The sequence below is a fragment of the Bos grunniens genome, chromosome 1 (genome assembly GCF_055505025.1).
Source record: "Bos grunniens cultivar Pamir isolate PY7600 chromosome 1, Bosgru_T2T1.0, whole genome shotgun sequence".
Taxonomy (NCBI): Eukaryota; Metazoa; Chordata; class Mammalia; order Artiodactyla; family Bovidae; genus Bos; species Bos grunniens.
Window position 1 is genome coordinate 48,517,092 of NC_141165.1, and position 19,100 is coordinate 48,536,191.

The following is a 19,100-nucleotide window of genomic DNA, read 5'->3' on the forward strand; positions in this document are numbered from 1 at the left end:
GAATGTGACATATATAATTCTTTAAAAATTTATTTGAGTAAGAAAGGTTCCAAAAATATACATCTGTAATCTAGCTCAAGATAATGCCAGAAGACCAAGATGATATTTATGGTGTCTCTTCTACTAATAAAGCTATGTTGTATTTTACTGAAGGAATAAGCATTAAAATGCAGAATAAGGACAATACTAAGGACATTTATTATACTAGTAAATGGTTAAGAAGGTGGGGAAAAGAGTATGTTACCTGGCAGGAGGGAATAAAGACTTTATTTGACTAGTAAATAATGACTGGATCACAGTTCAGGGATTGGATCCCACTTCTACCACCAACCAGCTGTGTGACCTTGGCCAAGCTACTTAGCCTCAGTTTCTCATCTGTACAATGGAAATATTAACACTACCATCTTTGATGGTCATGATCATTAAATGAGGTGATCCATGTGAATCTGCTTAGCACTTAATGCCATAAATGTAAGCTTCTGTTACTGCCATGATGACTGCTCCTGCTACCATAACAGCTCATCTGACCTATTTAACAACCATTTTAATATTTAAAATTAGCCTCTGTGACCTTCCTCACTAGAAAGGCATTCCAGATATTGATGATCAAAACAAGGGTCTGTAGACTTACAAACACTACACTAATATATATCTGTTTTAAAACATGATTTCTACCAGAGGACTACTCTTATAGGGAGTGTGTGTTACTAGACATCCATTAGGATTCCATATGGCCAGAAATTGAGAGGTTTATACTCACTTTTTAGCTAACTTCTATGTCTTTAGTACAATTACTAAATCAGTGCTCTAGTACTAGCTCTCAGTTATTCAGTGCTTTTATTGCTTCCTGAGCCCTATGCCTCCTTTTGTAGCCCTCTATTTTCCTTGATATTACATTGTCTATTTGCATGTGTATTAATCATCTCTCCCATTGAAACATAAGTTCCATGAGGGAAGAAACTCTTGTCTCTAAACTCTGGTATGCAGAACACTTGCCAAAATGTGCTCAACTATTTGGAAGTAGGAAAGGAGAAAGAAAGAGAGGGAAGAAAGGAGACAAGCAATGTCTCAGCCATCCGATGATGTTTCAGCTATTTTCCCTATGTCACAGAGGAGAAAACAGACCATCACAGCCCACTTGCCCAAAGGTCATAAAGCTAGTAAGTAGCAGAGACAGGGTTTAATCCAGATAGTCTGGACTCAGAGCCGTTATAACTAATTAGAGACATTTAATTTCTTAAGTTACAAATTTCTTATAATTTGACATTGCTCCCCCATGATTTTTTTTTTAATAGTCACGTTGTGTGCATGCTAAGTCACTTCATTCGTGTCCGACTCTTGTGACTCTGTGGCCTGTGGCCCACTAGCCTCCTCTGTCAGTGGAATTCTCCGGGAAGAATACTGGAGTGGGTTGCCATTTCCTCCTCCAGGGGATCTTCCCGACCCAGGGACCGAACCCACGTCTCTTACATCTCCTGCATTGGCAGGTGGGTTCTTCACCACTGGCACCACCTGGGAAGCATGCCTTTTAATTTTTAAGTTTCAGCAAGTATTTATTGACTGCTTACTAAATCATAGAGCACACCATGCTAACTGCTGAAGTTGACACAAAAAGATATGTCCCTATAGCTGGGGGAAATGAAGCTTTTGCTTATGAAGAGATTAATATCAGTGCAAGGTAACATATGCTGAGAGCCAAATGAATTATGGAAGATGTCCTTTTCTCACAGATGCCAAGGGAAAGTGATAGAAAAAGTTAAGAGCATTCTAGGTGAGAAGAACTAAATGAGGTGGAATTTGTGTAGATTTTCAGTAAGGGTTTTGTTTTTCATAAAACCTAGTCTGATTCTCAGTTCACTTGCACTTATTAAAATGTTTATCAGAAATTCTTCACTGGTTCAGTCACATTAAAAATATTCCTGTTACTTAATTTGATATGGATAGCAGTTTGTTGTAAGTCTGTCTTGGACCCCATCCAAGGGGGTTTGTTACTAGAGTACTCCAGGAGCCTCATTGGCAGATATAACTTGGTACTGTACCATAAGCTTCCAGAAGACTGGTAGACAAGCCACATTCTACTTAAGAAGTTTTCTCATCTTTCACATTATTTATGGATATCAGTTAGTGTTAGTGTTGGACGGATTTATAATATATATTTTGTATGCTTTGTGAAAGAAACTTATTTAAAATACACTGTTTTGGAGGGAAACCAGTGGCTGTTTAATTAAAATTTTTGTTCATGAGAAGTTGCTTTAACTATAGAATTCCAAGTAAGCTTTACAGGATGTTTTATTTGTTTATGAATTTTATTGACTAGCCATCTTTATTTGCTTATTTATTGAATAACCAGTTTGTTACTGTTTGCTTTTTTTCCTTCTATTAAAACACTTGAAAATACTTTACATTTCAAGGACTTTGTTTTGTTTTCAGTGTCTGTATTATACCATAAAAGGGATTTTTCAGATATTTCCCTTCTTGACTAAAATTTTAGTCCATTTAAAATGAAAATAAGATATTCTATTGTATTATTTATGTATTTGTAGCCGTATATTAGTATATAATTTTTTTCCCTTTTGGGAGAGAAAAGCAGCATAACTAACTCAGTAACTATGAAGCCAACCAACCCAAACTCTTTATAAAATAAAATGCATTTTAACTTTGGGGAAATTCATAAATTATTAATATTCAAAAGGAGTCAAGATACCTTTCATGAAACTCATGCTGTCCCCTAGCACATGATTACATCTTGGGAAATAGTGCCATCTGCTGTTTTCAGCCTGGCATTGCTGCCAGTTTAGAGATGGGCTTGTTTGTAATCTGCAAATAGTTTACAGATTTACATTTTGTCTTTTCAAATAAAAATTTATATCGGACCTTGTCATCATTATTTACCAATCTTAAATTTGTGTACCATTTGATAATATTTTCAAAGAAAATTGTGTGTCATGTGAAATTGTTAAATACAACTTTAAGTAGCAGGTGAGCCTAATTTTTATAAGATCAATGGTAACAAAATATTTGATTTTAATTGTCATCTTAAGAGGAACAAAATAATATTCCATTCAGCAAATGAGTTAATACCTGACTTTTTTAGTCTCTAGTGACTTAACTTTGACTCTATTATTTTTTCTTTTACTATGAAATATGAAATATTCTACAGACTTCTTGAAAGCAACCTATGAAAGTCATCTTGTTTACCAATAATGTATTTATCAAAAACATCAAGTGCAAATATAAATGTTTACTTCATGTTTATCATGTTAATATTTTAAAACATCCTATAATTTTTATTCTCCCAGTAACATTGTCACTTGTCTTCATTTTTACCTTACGGCTGGTAAATGCAGGATACTTTGTATGCTAGGCCCTCATGCCAAGCATATAAACAATAATCAGTTTTAATCCACATTTTTCCTAGTCTTAAAATTGGTATAGAAATTTTAAATGACAAATTGGCATGTAAAACTTAAGAGCCTGAATTTAAAACAATTTACTATATATTATGTGTTTTATTCTGCTTCCCAAAATGACTGGGTTATACCTAAGACATACATTTGTGGGCATTGATCTTAGAATTTTGAGTATGAAGCAATTTAAAACATGTTTTATGCCTGTTTTCAAACAGCATGGAGCTGAGCTATTTATAAGGCTGGAAATGTAAATATCCTATGAATCTTTCAAATTGTAATTTATATATCACTCTTACTCTTTAATTTAAATATCACACTCTTTAAATATCACTAGTAAAATGGCCCCCCGCATTGAAAGGTAAAACCTATGTTGGTTTATTTTCGTATTGTAAGTCAGGCAGACAGGCTTTCCCTGTCTGTCCTGTCACTTTGTTAGCCCTCATCTTTAAAGAAACACAAAGATAATGTTCTGTTTTTCTTCTAATCTTCTTTCCATCCTTTATAATTTCTCCAGTGCTATTTTGTTAAACATACTGGCTCTTTGGCTAGCTTCTATGATAACACTTTTATTTGTGTTAGGAGCTGGTTGTATGCCCATATTTAAAGCTACAAACACTGGAAGCTTTACATCAAGTACTGTTTGTGAGCTCACCTCTGACATCTAATACTAATGATGTGCTTTGTAAATCCAAATGAGAGAATATGTTAGAGAAAAAAATCCGAAGGGTCAAAGAGTTGATACTTAGAAGACATCATCCTAAAGTCAGAGATAGTGTTTTTGGTTGGGAACTAATGATTATGAAATAATTGTGAGAGTAATTAAGACCTACGCAAACAAACGTGTTTTCATATTGAAAAATTAAAGTTGAATCACCTGGAATGGTATCTTTTATGATTTTTCTGTGCTATATACACGTAAATAGTAAAATACTATTCTCTGGTACAGGATGTGTTAATATTAATAAGTTAGCTGGGCAAAGAATCTTCTCTTGTTTCGCATGCTCAATTTGTACATTGCATAATTAAAGTCCACAGGAGGTTTTATTCTAAAGCATGTGGAACTATTTGCTCTTCCGTGACACTCTGACAGTGTTTGCTTTTATGTTGGAAAATATATTCTTCCAAAGATGGAAGTGTTGTCTCTGAAGCTATTATTTCCACGCATTCCATGCAGGATTTCTCACATGAGAAAAGACTGGTTAGAGCTGTCAGGGACACATCTTCAGAAGGACTGTCTTTCTCTTAAATAAACTGGAACTTGCATAAGACTATATACTTATAATTTGTGTTGGCCAAAAATTGAACCAAAGATTTTTCATAAAATGTTAATTTTTATTTTTTAGCATATTCAACCAGATTTACTTTTGCAGCTTAGTATGTAGAAGTTGCTTTGATGCAAGTAGCTCTATCTTGTTAAACCAGTTGTTACAATTGCTTTTTAAGTAAATTCAGTTATTCATAAAGGCTAAAATCCCAGCATTTTTAGATACCTTGGCTGAGTGTTCAGTAGCTCCTAATTCAGCTGTGTATTCATTTCAGCTTAGACTAATCATGAGTGTGTGATCCATAAAGTTGCATTTTTTCCTGTCCATCTGGCATGTGAAAAAAATACAAAAATATGAAATGACACATGACTGTGGCTGTTTATTAAAGCACTAATTATAAAGGCAAACAACTGGGAACAACTCAAATGACCATCAATAGGTATTGGTAGGAAAAAAACTATTATGCAACCATATAGTAGGTTACTGTATATCTGTAACAGAATGAGCAAGTCTCTATGCTAAAAGACATAGTGCTAAGTTAGAGAAGTAATATACATAGAAGTGTATAGCATGCTAATTGTGTGTAAGAAAGAAGAGAATATGTATGCTCATATTTTCAAAAATAAGCAATGGAAGGGTAAAAATCAAAACCTAATAAAAAATGATTGCCTGTGGATTAGGGGAAGAACGAGGGGAATGGGGTCAGAAAGGAAACCTAGACTTTTCTGAATGATGTTTTAATTTTGACTTTACAAGAATGTTTTATGGAATCAAAAAACAAAATATTAATTATGAAAACAACAGAGCAAAAGATTTAAAAACTTTTTAAAAAGCTGAAACAAATGAACCTAACTGTTATATATCAAGTTGGTAGCATAATCACATGGAGAATTATTTCTCCAAGTGACTTTATAGTGTTTTGACAGTTCATCAGTGGAACAAATCCTAAAATCAAAAAGAACCATCAATTTTAAATTGCATAATTCATCTCAATAGTAGTGTTTATCTTATTATTTTGAAGCTAATACAAAGGCAACTCAGAAAGAACAAGTAAGTCCTTTTGATCATATCTTTAAAGCCTAAGTAATATTCTTAGTGGAGAAGGCACTGGCACCCCACTCCAGTACTCTTGCCTAGGAAATCCCGTGGATGGAGGAGCCTCGTAGGCTGCAGTTCATGGGGTCGCTAAGAGTCGGACACGACTGAGCGACTTGCCTCTCACTTTTCACTTTCATGCTTTGGAGAAGGAAATGGCAACCCACTCCAGTGTTCTTGCCTGGAGAATCCCAGGGACGGGGGAGCCTGGTGGGCTGCCGTCTCTGGGGTTGCACAGAGTCAGACATGACTGAAGCAACTTAGCAGCAGCAGCAGCAGCAATATTCTTAGAATAAGAGGAATGATATACAAATATAAAAGACTCAAAAAAGTATTATAATCTTGAATTCAGCTGGTAATATCAGCATAAACTTATATTTGTTTTTTCTCTCCTAAAAATACATATTTCCTATCCCACCCACTGAAAAATATGAGAAGCAATGACAATCCAAAAACAACGGGAACCCCTACTGCTCAGGTTATTGTCTTTAAATAAATGTCATTTCCCACTAAAAGAAATCCAAGCCTCTTGGGGAAATGGCTGATCGCAAGTCTAAGACAGGAACTGTACAGGATGAACCTGGGACCTCTTCAGTTCAGTCGCTCAGTCATGTCCAACTCTTTACGACCCCATGGACTGCAGCACACCAGGCCTCCCTGTCCATCACCAACTCTCAGAATTTACTCAAACTCATGTCCATTGAGTCAGTGATGCCATCCAACCATCTCCTTTTCTGTCGTGCCCTTCTCCTTCAACCTTCAATCTTTCCCAGCATCAGGGTCTTTTCAAATGAGTTAGTTCTTCACATCAGGTGGCCAAAGTATTGGAGTTTGAGCTTCAGCATCAGTCCTTCCAATGAATATTCAGGACTAATTTCCTTTAAGATGGACTGGTTTGATCTCCTTGCAGTCTGAGGGACTCTCAACAGTCTTCTCCAACACCACAGTTCAAAAGCATCAATTCTTCAGCACTCAGCTTTCTTTATATCCAAGTCTTACATCCGTACATGACTACTGGAAAAACCATAGCCTTGACTAGATGGACCTTTGTTGGCAAAGTAATGTCTCTGCTTTTCAATATGCTGTCTAGGTTGGTCATAACTTTTCTTCCAAGGAGCAAGCATCTTTTAATTTCATGGCTGCGGTCGCCATCTGCAGTGATTTTGGAGCCTCAAAAAATAAAGTCTGACACTGTTTCCACTGTTTCCCCATCTATTTGCCATGAAGTGATGGGACCAAATGCCATGATCTTAGTTTTCTGAATATTGAACCTTAAGCCAACTTTTTCACTCTCCTCTTTCACTTTCATCAAAAGACTCTAGTTCTTCTTCGTTTTCTCCCATAAGGGTGGTGTCATCTGCATATCTGAGGTTATTGATATTTCTCCTGGGAATCTTGATTCCAGCTTGTGCTTCCTCTAGCCTAGCATTTCTCATGATGTACTCTGCATAAAAGTTAAGCAAGCAAGGTGACAATATACAGCCTTGATGTACTCCTTTCCCATTTGGGAGCCAATCTGTTGTTCCATGCCCAGTTCTAACTGTTGCTTCCTGACCTGCATACAGATTTTTCAAGAGGGCAGGTCAGGTGGTCTGGTATTCCCATCTCTTTCAGAATTTTCCACAGTTTATTGTGATCCACACAGTCAAAGGCTTTGACATAGAAAGTAGAAATAGTGCAGAAATAAAGCAGAAATAGATGTTTTTCTGGAACTTTCTTGCTTTTTCCATGATCCAGTGGATGTTGGCAATTTGATCTCTGGTTCCTCTGCCTTTTCTAAAACCAGCTTGAACATCTGAAAGTTCACAGTTCACATACTGTTGAAGCCTGCCTTGGAGAATTTTGAGCATTACTTTACTAGCATGTGAGATGAGTGCAATTGTGCAGTAGTTTGAACATTCTTTGCATTGCCTTTCTTTGGAATTGGAATGAAAACTGATCTTTTCAGTCCTGTGGCCACTGTGGAGTTTTCCAAATTTGCTGGCATGTTGAGTGCAACACTTTCACAGCATCATCTTTTAGGATTTGAAATAGCTTAACTGGAATTCCATCACCTCCAGTAGCTTTGTTTGTAGTGATCCTTCCCAAAGCCCACTTGACTTCACACTCCAGGATTTCTGGCTCTATTTGAGTGATCATACCATCGTGATTATATGGGACCTCTTACCAGTCTTAACAAAAGAGGTCATATCAGAAGAGTGCTCCCACTCTCCCACTCTTCATATCCAAGAGGCTCCCACTTGGCAAAGGTAGAATCAAAATGCGAAGATGATGCCTACGGACTGAAATGCATTAATATATAATTATTCATGAGCTCATAATGGTCACCTTTGGACCAGAATTGATCAATAAAGAGAATTAAACACTCTGCTTTTTCCTGTACAGACTATATTTCAATCATAAAATAGTCACTGAGGAAAGTTCTTTAGACCAGAGTTAATAAATATGGTACAAATAATAGAATTAGAAAAAAAAAATCACCATTTTGCAGTGCCTAATAAAATAATGGATTTAAGCAACAATCATTAATGTCTGCTAAAACCATTAAGTGAAAGTTTAGTGGAGAACTTAATAATACGGTAGGACTGACATCATCTTGAACACACTGATCAAGCTTAACATCATTAAAAGTGGAAGAAGCACATCCTAATCTGATGTATTTGGAATTACACAGCACTACCTGTGATGTATGCTTGACCAGAAGAAACTGAACCTCATACTTAAGCCTGGCTAGATCTAACTGCTGGTTTACAGAAAATATGAAGGATAGAAGAACATGTTAAATGACACCATGATAATAAAATCAGCAAAATCCAGAATATAGACAATTTTGGAGGCTAAATGATCCATTTTCTCCAATAAATAAATGACAATGAAAGGAAGGGTTGGTGGACTGTTTGTGATTAAATGGAATTTAAGATACTTGTTGACTAAGTGTAATATGTGGACTTTGTTTAGATCCTGTTTCAGATGAACCAACTGTAAAAAAAGAAAAAAAAACACTTTTCTTGGGCAATCAGTAAAAATTAAACATGGACTATACAGGACAATATTAAGGAATTGTTCCTAATAATCTTGGACTTAAAGATAGTATTATAGTTATGTTGCTAGTTTTTTTCCTTAAGCCCTTATCTGAGATGCCTACTAAAATATTTAGGGGTAACATGGCAAGAATTGACTCACTGGAAAAGACCCTGCTGTTGGGAAAGATTGAGGGTAAGAGGAGAAGTGGGGTTCAGAGGATGAGATGGTTCGATGGCATCACCAACTCAATGAACATGATTTTCAGTAAACTCCGGGAAATAGTGAAGGACAGGGAAGCCTGGCAGGCTACAGTTCATGGGGTCACAAGAGTTGGACATGATGTAGCAACTAAACCACCAATATATCAATGCCTACTTCAATTTTGGGGAGGAGTGGACCTGAAGTATTTAAAATTAAATCCCACACATAATGCCACTGGAGAAGGAAATGGCAACCCACTCCAGTATTCTTGCCTAGAGAATCCTGTGGACAGAGGAGCCTGGTGGGCTGCTGTCCATAGGGTCGCATAGAGTTGGACATGACTGAAGCGACTTAGCATGCATGTATGCATTGGAAAAGGAAACGGCAACCAACTCCAGTATTCTTGCCTGGAGAATCCCAAGGATGGAGGAGCCTGGTGGACTGCTATGGGGTCACACAGAGTCAGACACGACTGAAGCGACTTAGCAGCAGCAGCAGCATAATGCCATGTTCTTGTTGTTCAGTCACTCAGTCATGTCTGACTTTACGACTCCATGGAAGGGAAACCCATTGATAGATTAAATAATAAGAAGAAAATTAATATATAATTAAAATTAACATATAATTAATGTAAATATAATTATATATTGTTATACCAGAGGCTTCCCTGGCAGCTCAGTTAGTAAAGAATCTGCCTGCAGTGCATGAGACCCGGGTTCAGTCCCTGTGTCAGGAAGATCCCTTGGAGAAAGAATGTTCTATTTGTGGATCTCTAGGGGTAAAATGTTTCTGTTATAACTTAACCATAATGTCTTTTTTTTTTAATCCAGTTAAATTTTGTAAGTCATAATATTACTTCATAGAAGGAACATTGTTTAGGTATAGTGCTGTTAACAAGCTTACACATCAAAATACATGGACATTATATGCTCTCTTTTAGACCAAACCACCCTGGTAGAACAAGTAAAAAGAGTCAAAGAAATTGAAGCCATTGAAAGTGATTCTTTTGTTCAGCAAACATTCAGATCAAGTAAAGAAATCAAAAAGGTAAGTTTTCATCCAGGCATTATGAATAAGCCTTTACATTCCAACTAAAGAGAAGCTTTATTAATGGATTTTACTTAAATATAAGTTCTTCTAGTAGATGAAGTAGGGCAAGAGAGTGTCAGCATGTTATTGAGAGAAAAATCGGTGAGAATCAGTTTGTTTAAATTGTTAAAAAAAAAACCTGTAAAAATGTTTCTGATGGTATTTTTATTTTAAAATTCACCAAGAAGACAAAGTAAAATGTCAACATGACAGTTCTATAGCAGTAATGTGCATTTTGTGAACATACACCATTTTCTTTTCAAATGGATACACCTGCTTTTTGAATTGACATTGCTAGAGAAAAGTTAGAAAAGAACTTCAACAATAAAATTATTGCCCAAATAGTAACGTATATCTATCTACACTCTTTGTCTATATATGGGTATCACTTACTCAACTCTAATAAAAGGAGCTTTCGTTGGCATTTTATTTCTGTTGAGTATTTGATTTATTCTTTCAATCATTATCAGGGTTATTTTTTGGAATTTGTGTTCTTTTAGGAAGAAAAGGCTGTCTACTGTGAAATACATGTATTCTTTAATATCACACATATAATGAAGATGTAGTATAGTTACTACTTATTCAAAAATATTCTGCATCTGTAGATATATTAATGACTGTGTGTATGGCATTCTCCTGATGAATGTATTGGATTGGCCAAAAAGTTCATTCAGATTCTTTTGTAAGATGGTACGGGAAAACCCAAATGAACTTTTTGGCCAACCCAATATCATAATTCGTTCATTTTGTTTCCTCTGATAAGTAGATATTTAAACAGTTGTACGTTTGGAGGTATTATATATATGTTTGTGAATATCCATTATTATCACCAGAGGATAAATTTTTCAAGATGGAGTTATTTGTTAAAGGTTAATATTGTTTATTTTTGTACCTATTTCCAAAGTCATTCTCCCAAAATACTGTATCAGTTCAAATTCCACCCCCAAGTACAGGGAGAAGTGTGCCTCTCACAGCCTGGTTAACACCTAACTTTTTAAGTCAGACTTTTTCATGTTTACTGACCTAATAGGTAAAAATTGACCTTTTGTTGTTCTGTTAGCATTTTATTTTATTGTTAGTGAGATGGATGGCTTTTCAGTTACCATATATATTTTAAAATGATTCATTCTGGAGACATGAATTGAGCATGTGCAAGATGCCAGGATGTACTAGACAACCTTGGTTAGTCCATGCCCCTGCCCTGTTATTTTGCTGATTTCGTGTGAACATTTTGTAGTTTGCCACCACAATCTCTGAAGAAAAAGGAGCTGTGAAATGCACATTCATAAATATAGCTGCCCATTTTATTTAATATCTTACTTGTACATGTTATGGGGTCATTCACTTCTCCTAGGAGAATTGTAATTTATTTTGAAGTTGACTTCAGTAGTATTTGTTTTCTAGAGTTCACCTTGACTTCCCAGTTCTCACCGGACACACTTAAGATAAACTAGCATTTTCTTTCTGTGGAACTATTTATTCCTCTATGGTTAACACACTGAGTTTTCTTCTAAATAACTTTTTCCCACTTGGTATTAATTATTAATATAATAAATTTATTTGCAGTTCTGTTCCTCTCTTCCAAGATAATAGCAGTTCTTCCAGTAACTAGTAAAATTGACAGTGATTGAGGAAATTGATCCAAACCCTGTTTAATATAGTGGAAAGAGCATGAACTTTGGACTCAAGATCTGACTTTGAACTTAACTTTTACACTTCCTACCATAATTTATGATCTAGAGCAAACCTCAACCTCTTTCTAAGCCTCTGTTTCCAAATTCATAACATTAAGCTAATAATATCTACTTTTTAGAGTAATTGAGAATTAAATATAATGATTATCAAATATCTAACATGTTTCTTAATCCATTAAATGTTTATTTTTAAATTATAGACTAGCATCTAAATTATTTAATATCTAAGTATGTTCTACACACCAAGTATGTATAGTGTATGTATACAAAACTTGAAAAGTTCTACTGTAGGTATTCAATCCGTCTTAAGTATAAACTTTACTTCATTTATGTTTTTCTGATACGCCTCTTAGTTTCCCTGAGTCTCCTTGCTCACAAATCAGAGACCTTGCTGATAAACACAGAAATTCTTCAGAATTTCTTAAAAGACTTCTGAAATGTATAAATGTAATATGTATATATTTTAATTTCAGAATTAGTAATTTTTCTACCTTGTTATATTCCCAAGAGAAGTTTTAAAATATTATTTCCTATGGTTATTAATCTTAAGATAACTGATTAAATCCAAGAGAAAAACTGTTCTTCCCAAATTTATAACAAACCCTTTGTGTAGTTAAATGGGCTTCCTATGAAAGCAATATAAAGGAATTTCACCTATCTCTATCATCAGAGGGACCACCATTATTAATTATTTTAATAATCAGCTTTTATTTGCTTTAGTTTTTAGTGCTGAGTTGGAATTTACTCAGTTTCAATATGGCTTTTCTTATACTTCCAATTCAGATGCCACAGTTAAGGATTAAGAGGACAAGGATGGAACCCCTAGGGGGTCTCTTCATTTTGTAAGCAACCTTAAGAAATCTGTGTGAGGGAAACCCACCTTCTGTCTCAACTATCTTTTAAAAAGAATTTCCCCTTAACAATAATTCATAGAAAGATATAAAATTGGAACAGGCTAGCTCTTGGCTGGATAAGAATGACAGAGAAGCAGAAGCAGCCTCAAAATATTAATCCAGCACTGTGAGTTGAGCCACTTAGAAATATGTTTAGTTTAAATATTTTACCAATAATTTTATTTATTTCCTCTAAAATGCAAACCAGATTACAATAAATCTTGCGTTTAGCAATTAGAAAGCAGTGGTCAAAAGCATGAGATGAGGGTCAGACGTGGAGCCACATTCTGATTCTGCCATTTGCTGACTATATCCTTCAACTATGTAATGGTTTCATTACACCTTGACTCTCTTCTCTTAAAATGGGGATAATACCTGTAGCAGAGGTTTTTATGAGGATGAACAAGATATTTACATAAAACAGTTAACCACATGCCTGGCATATATAAGTATTCAAGAAATGAAAGCTGTTGCCACACCTCGTCTTCCTGCTACTAATCCACCTTATATCACTGAAGACCAAGTGCTGGATGTGTGTGCGACTTCCTTCAGAGCGATTTTAGACACAAAAATTTCCATTTTAGTTATGCCAGAGATTGTTTTATGTAATTTTTTATGTTCTCTAGACCTAAAATTCTCCTTACTTGAGGCTTGGTGATCTACTGTATTACCAAGCAAAGAGTTTTAAAATTACTTTACACAGTAACTTACTGGTTTCGTGTATAGACATCAGCTTGAAACCTGTTTGTTTCGACACAGCCATTTGGAAATGTTAAAGCACTAAGCAAATGGTATAAAACAATGTTGTATCCCAGCCCCACTTTTTCATATATATTTAAATAACAACTAAAATAATAATTACCATTATAATGGCTACTATTATACTAGACATTTAACTTTTATAATTTAACTAGTATCCTAGTAACATTTATAACTGAGGTTCAGCAAATTTTATAATCCATTGTTAAATCTAATAAATGATTGAAAGCAGCATCAAAACCAAATTTGTCCAACACCAGAACCCACTTTTTTCCTACTGATTAAATGTCTCTCATAATTGTAACTCAATGCATATTCCCTGTTAAGTTATAAAGAAAGCATGCCTTGAAGTGACCCTAACAGGGGAATATGCTAAAAAGCCTCAGAAGATGGCATTTACCTTGGTAAATGTACAGTAAGGCTAATAAAATATTAGCTATCCAACCCTGGACTTGTATTAGTCGTCACATATCAAAATCATCAGAAGAGCAGTGATGGGCCAGCAAAGCATAAATTCGCACTGGACTGTAATAGAAAACAGTGGGCCAATTTATTAGTTTAGAAAGTGATATCCCTTCCATTTGCTAAAATGTCTGTGTCTGCAATATGAGGTAAAGATTCAGGATGTCCAAGAAGATGAATTATTTATCAGGAGATGACTTAGCAAAGGGAGGTAAATTATCTAGAGGACCATTTCATCCAGGTCATGGGGAGATCTTATGGGCTATCCTTTTCTTGAAAATTAAATTATGACCCGAGTTTCAACATCCTTTTCTCCTGGACAATTCTACACACGTTTGGTATAAAATTTGTATCTCTAAAGAAGGCTTTTGTGTAACCTAATGACCCCTTCCATTGGTAGAGTCTTCAGCTGTATAAATTCTACTAATTTAACTAGGGAGATATTACCAGAAAAGTGGCTATCACCAGTGACATGCTAGATGGTGTGTCTCCTGCAACACAGTGATTTAACTAGTTTTAACTCTCTACCATCCTATTTCTCTAATGTGAGTAGATAGACAATCTGATAGTTCCTGATACATCATCAACTTGAGGAACCAAGATGCAACTTGTTTTCAGACTGCTCTCCCAGATAAACTTATTATCAGTTATTCAGTCCTAACCTTGTATTTGGCTGATATCCACCAGTATTCAAAAAGGGTACCTAACTAAGCAGCGTGGTCATTTGTTCTTTTACTTACAAAGTGCAGATTAAAACAAATTGTTCCAAACTGAACCACCAGGTGGCAGTGCTACTTGAAGCCAGATGTTTGATCGTGGGCTGGCCATATTGAGGGGTTTTTTTAAGTCAAATTTTCTCTAAAACAGCTTTCCTCACTTAAAGAAGCAATTAATCATTTTCCTCACGCATTTTTAAATTAGCCATTATTAGATAATAACTTTTATGTTCTGATCCTAACCATTGAGAACTTTGTTTTCTTTTTATACCTTATGTATATATAAGCATACTGTGTAGGTAAAAACAAAATCAGATTACCTGATTTTTATAATAGAATGTTATCTCTGCCACCTGAATATGTGCAGTCCGCATCTTTGGCAACTAGAATAACAACACTTCACAATTTTTCAAGGTTGTTCAATATGGACAGCGAGTCTCCTAGCTGAGCCCTGTCATAGCCTGGCCTGGTTACGCAGAACAGTATGCCCACTTCAGTATTTTTGCTTGGAGAATTCCATGGACAGAGGAGCCTGGCGGGCTACAGCCCGTGGGATCGCACAGTCAGACATGACTGAAATGATTAGGCATGCACGTATGCATACTCTTTTATTCCCTGTATGGCAACATATAATTTTAAAAAATTGTGTCTTGGACCTCACTGGGCTAGGATACTTCCCCACTTCCCTCTCTGCGGAATATGGGGTTTTACTGTTACATGCCTTCAGTTTTATAAAAAGTCAGTGTCATATCCCTTAGGGCTATGAGTCTTCTGTGACCAGTATTTTGGAGATGTAGTAATGTTAGAGGTCTGGGGGAAAATATATTGGCTGCAAAATAAAAGAAAAAAACTTCCAAATCAAATTTACCAAATATTTCTTTAAACAGCTCTGTTGTAACTTGTTGCAATTTGTCTTTATATATATATTTTGGTATTTTTTTGTTAGAGATCTGTCACCCCTTCAGCAAAATGTCATCTTCAGTTCGGACATGGAACATGTCTTCTTATTCTCCCTGGTGTACCCAGTGCTGAGCAATTAGTAGTGCTTAGTAAGTACTGGTTAAAGAGACTAATCTCCAACTCTGAGATAAATCATTCTAATAACTAATTCATGCGTATTTCATTTTCTAGATGTTTTCCCCAGTGACATCTTTTTTACACTTCATTCAGAGAAGTGGATGTTCAGAAGTAGGAAAGTCAACAAAACATGGAAATTGAAAAGCTATAGGTTTAGAACAATGGGTGTAGAAAAAAAAAAGCCTAGTCAATCATCTAGAGTTTTTTAATTTTAACTTTTAATTCCAACTTCTCATCTAGTTTATCTCATCATTCATTTCATATTATCCCTGCAGCCTTGCTGTTAATTAGGCACTTCCCTGGCCTCTTAGCTCAGGGAAGGAGATGTTGAAATTAACCTGAGCAGCACTACACTCTTGGTTCTTTCCAAGCAGGCACAATGATTTATTAGTCTTTTGTCCCTGGTACCAAGCACAGTACCTGGCCTATAATATTTTATACAGTGGAATAGGATCAACCACAAACAGGAATGAAATACTGATATACATGTTAAATGAAAGAAGCCAGTCACACACACACAAAAAAACACATATTGTATGATTCCTTTTATATAAAATGTACAGAATAGACAAATCCATAAAGACAGAAAGTAAATAAGTGGTTGCCTAGGGATGTCAGAGTTGGGGAGAAATGGGGAGCAGTGACTGCTAATGGGTATGTGTTTTTTTAGGAGGGTTATACAAATGTTCTAAAGTTGTTTGGAGTGATAGTTTCAGAACTCTGCTGATGTAATAAAAGCGATATGAATTGTGATATGGAATTATATTTCAGTAAGGCAGTTAAAAGACTCTGATGCTGGGAGGGATTGGGGGCAGGAGGAGAAGGGGACAACAGAGGATGAGATGGCTGGATAGCATCACTGACTCGATGGACAGGAGTTTGAGTGAACTCTGGGAGTTGATGATGGACAGGGAGGCCTGGCGTGCTGCAATTCATGGGATCACAAAGAGTCGTGCACAGCTGAGCGACTGAACTGAACTGAAGGCACTTATTTAAGAAATAGTAATAAAAATCTTTAGATTTGCTTTTTATACCTAAAGAGACCAGCTCAATGGAGATTTGTTGCCCACGTGTTTCGATTAATAGAATTTACATCTGTGTAATGTATATACTTTTTCAATAGTATAGACTCATAAGTACAAATTTCTTAAGAAAAATATGTTGATTGAAAGAATAACATTTTCACAATTTCTTTGTATTTGTTTGCTTGTTTGAGGAGTAGTCTGTTATTCAGTATCCTAGGGCCATGTTGCGGTTAGTATCATCTCAAAGGAGGCCAGTTGAGCAATTATTATTCAAAATCTAAAGTGTTTTATGTTTCAGGCAGTGGAAGCTAGTGAAGTGAAGCATGCAGCAACCACATCAGGACCCGCATCAGTGGTGGCTGATCCACCGAGTAATGAAAAGGAAATAGACCCAAGCAGCATCCCTACTGCTATCAAGTACCAAGATGACAATTCTCTGGCTCATCCAAATGTAAGACCCTTAAGCTTTAAGAATGTCAGTTTAAGTCTAGTTCACTGAAGTTAACTCAGACTGCTGTTCTTTTGGGCTGGTGACAAGAAGACCATTGAAGAAAATGGATTCATATGTTCATATTTGCCAAACATAAGACAGCTCACCCCCAGCCCTTAGAGCTGTTACCAGTATTTGAATCTGGTTTGGGCCACCCTATGTTACCTGATTTCTAGAAGATTCTTTATGTGGTTAAGAAAAATAGACAAAAAAGAAGAGTTTTGTTTCATTTTTTCATCTGGCACTAAAAGATCTAATTCTGGCTCTGCTTATTGACTTATTGGCTTATTGACTGTGGGCATGTCTTTAATGTCATATTGTGCTGTCTTCTGTGAATTAGGGTCGTACCACTCTGTCTCTCAGAAAGTTTGTAGGAAATAAACTTTACAAAATGAAATGTAAAATTGCTAATGATTTTTATATTAGTCCTTCCAAACTTTCCAAGGGTTATTCCAAATAGATGATCTTCAGTTAAGAAGTCATCAAGAGTTAAGTAGTATCTAAATGTTGTGCTAAAGGATGTATTCTATAAAGATGATTTGTAAGATCAAATCCAAGTTATTTGGCAGACAGTGATATTTTTCTTCTTCTTTTTTTTTTCATTTCAGTTATTTATTGAGAAAGCTGATGCTGAGGAAAAATGGTTCAAGAGATTAATCGCTCTCCGACAAGAAAGGCTAATGGGCAGTCCTGTGGCCTAAAGTAATATTCATGTGGTTGAATTAACAGTAACATTGGAAATTTAGGTTTTTAAATCCTAGTATTAACTTTTTACTCTTAAAAATAATTTAGCTGATTATATAAAAAGGGTAATCTCATTTCATTCTTTTCTCATGTAGGCTCTACTAGTTGATTTGAACTTAAACATTGTGAATATTGAAACTAGTATAAAGTTTAAGAATGCATGAAAATGTCATACTGTTAATAAAGCTAATCCTAGAAGTATTAGTATTAAAATAGATGGTATACAGTAGTGTTTCTGAGTACAGTTTGAAAAATATCAAGTTGCTGTTTTAAGACACAATTTTGATTACTCGTGAATATAAAAGAATCAAACTATATGCTGTATAAGTGTGAGATTTCATCTTCCATGTATTTTAAAACTGTTTGGAATGTTTTATTTCACCTTACTGCAAAATTTTAAGCACAATAACAAGCACTGTAAACAATCGAAGCAGAATGAGCCGTGGTAATCTTAAAGAAATAATACATTTAGTGAAAAAGCTACTTGAAAATTAAATAAATTGATGGTTTGTTTGCTTTGAGATCAGCTTTTAATAGGTGCTTCTTTGGGACATGTTAGCAGTTCTCAGCTCCTTCTTTTGAAAATTACACATTCACACTAGACCTAACCAGTTGACCAAATATTCATGATGGAGAATCATTTCTGACAAAACTGGTAAGAGCTCTCACTTCAGCCTTACTTAACCAGCTGCTGTATACTGCAGAAGAATCCAGCTAATTGTAAGTTTGATAAGGCTATCTGTCATTGTAGAATGCCTTTCTCTGGTGGCTGAATGAAAATCAGCTATGCATTCCATACTGAACATGCCAGAGATAAACGCTTTTAGGCCTGTCTTACAAACTAGTTTTCAACAGCTGACATGAATATTTCCCTTTTCTATTCTGCTCAATTTTGTATCTGTGAAGCTAAGAACAGAAGCTAAGCATGAAAAGTTCTTGGGCTCAGATTACCAATATATAGGACATTTTGATGCCATCTTTTTATATTTCTGAAACTGTTAAAATTGTAATCCCTGTTAAAAATGAAAACTCTAAATAACTTAAAATCAATTACAAAAGGGTTGGAAACAGACTAATGACAAAATACTTGCTTTCCATGCAAACATGTTTCCATTCTCTCAATATACACTAGTGGATATTTTTCCTTAGTTATAAG

The 19,100-nt window shown here is 35.4% G+C and overlaps 1 protein-coding gene across 2 annotated transcripts in view; it reads left to right on the top strand.

The window, feature by feature from the left end:
* RSRC1 (arginine and serine rich coiled-coil 1) overlaps positions 1-18,465 on the top strand; it is a 440,840-nt gene extending 422,375 nt beyond the window's left edge. Inside the window, exons 8-10 of one of the 2 annotated variants that reach the window (XM_086392028.1) lie at positions 9,936-10,042; positions 16,994-17,161; positions 17,809-18,465. In XM_086392028.1, the coding sequence (XP_086248154.1) occupies positions 9,936-10,042; positions 16,994-17,161; positions 17,809-17,901 (368 nt within the window). In that variant the 3' untranslated portion in view covers positions 17,902-18,465. The remainder of the gene's footprint in view (positions 1-9,935; positions 10,043-16,993; positions 17,162-17,808) is intronic. The other variant, XM_086392034.1, reaches the window with a different exon arrangement.
* The last annotated feature ends 635 nt before the right edge of the window (positions 18,466-19,100 follow it).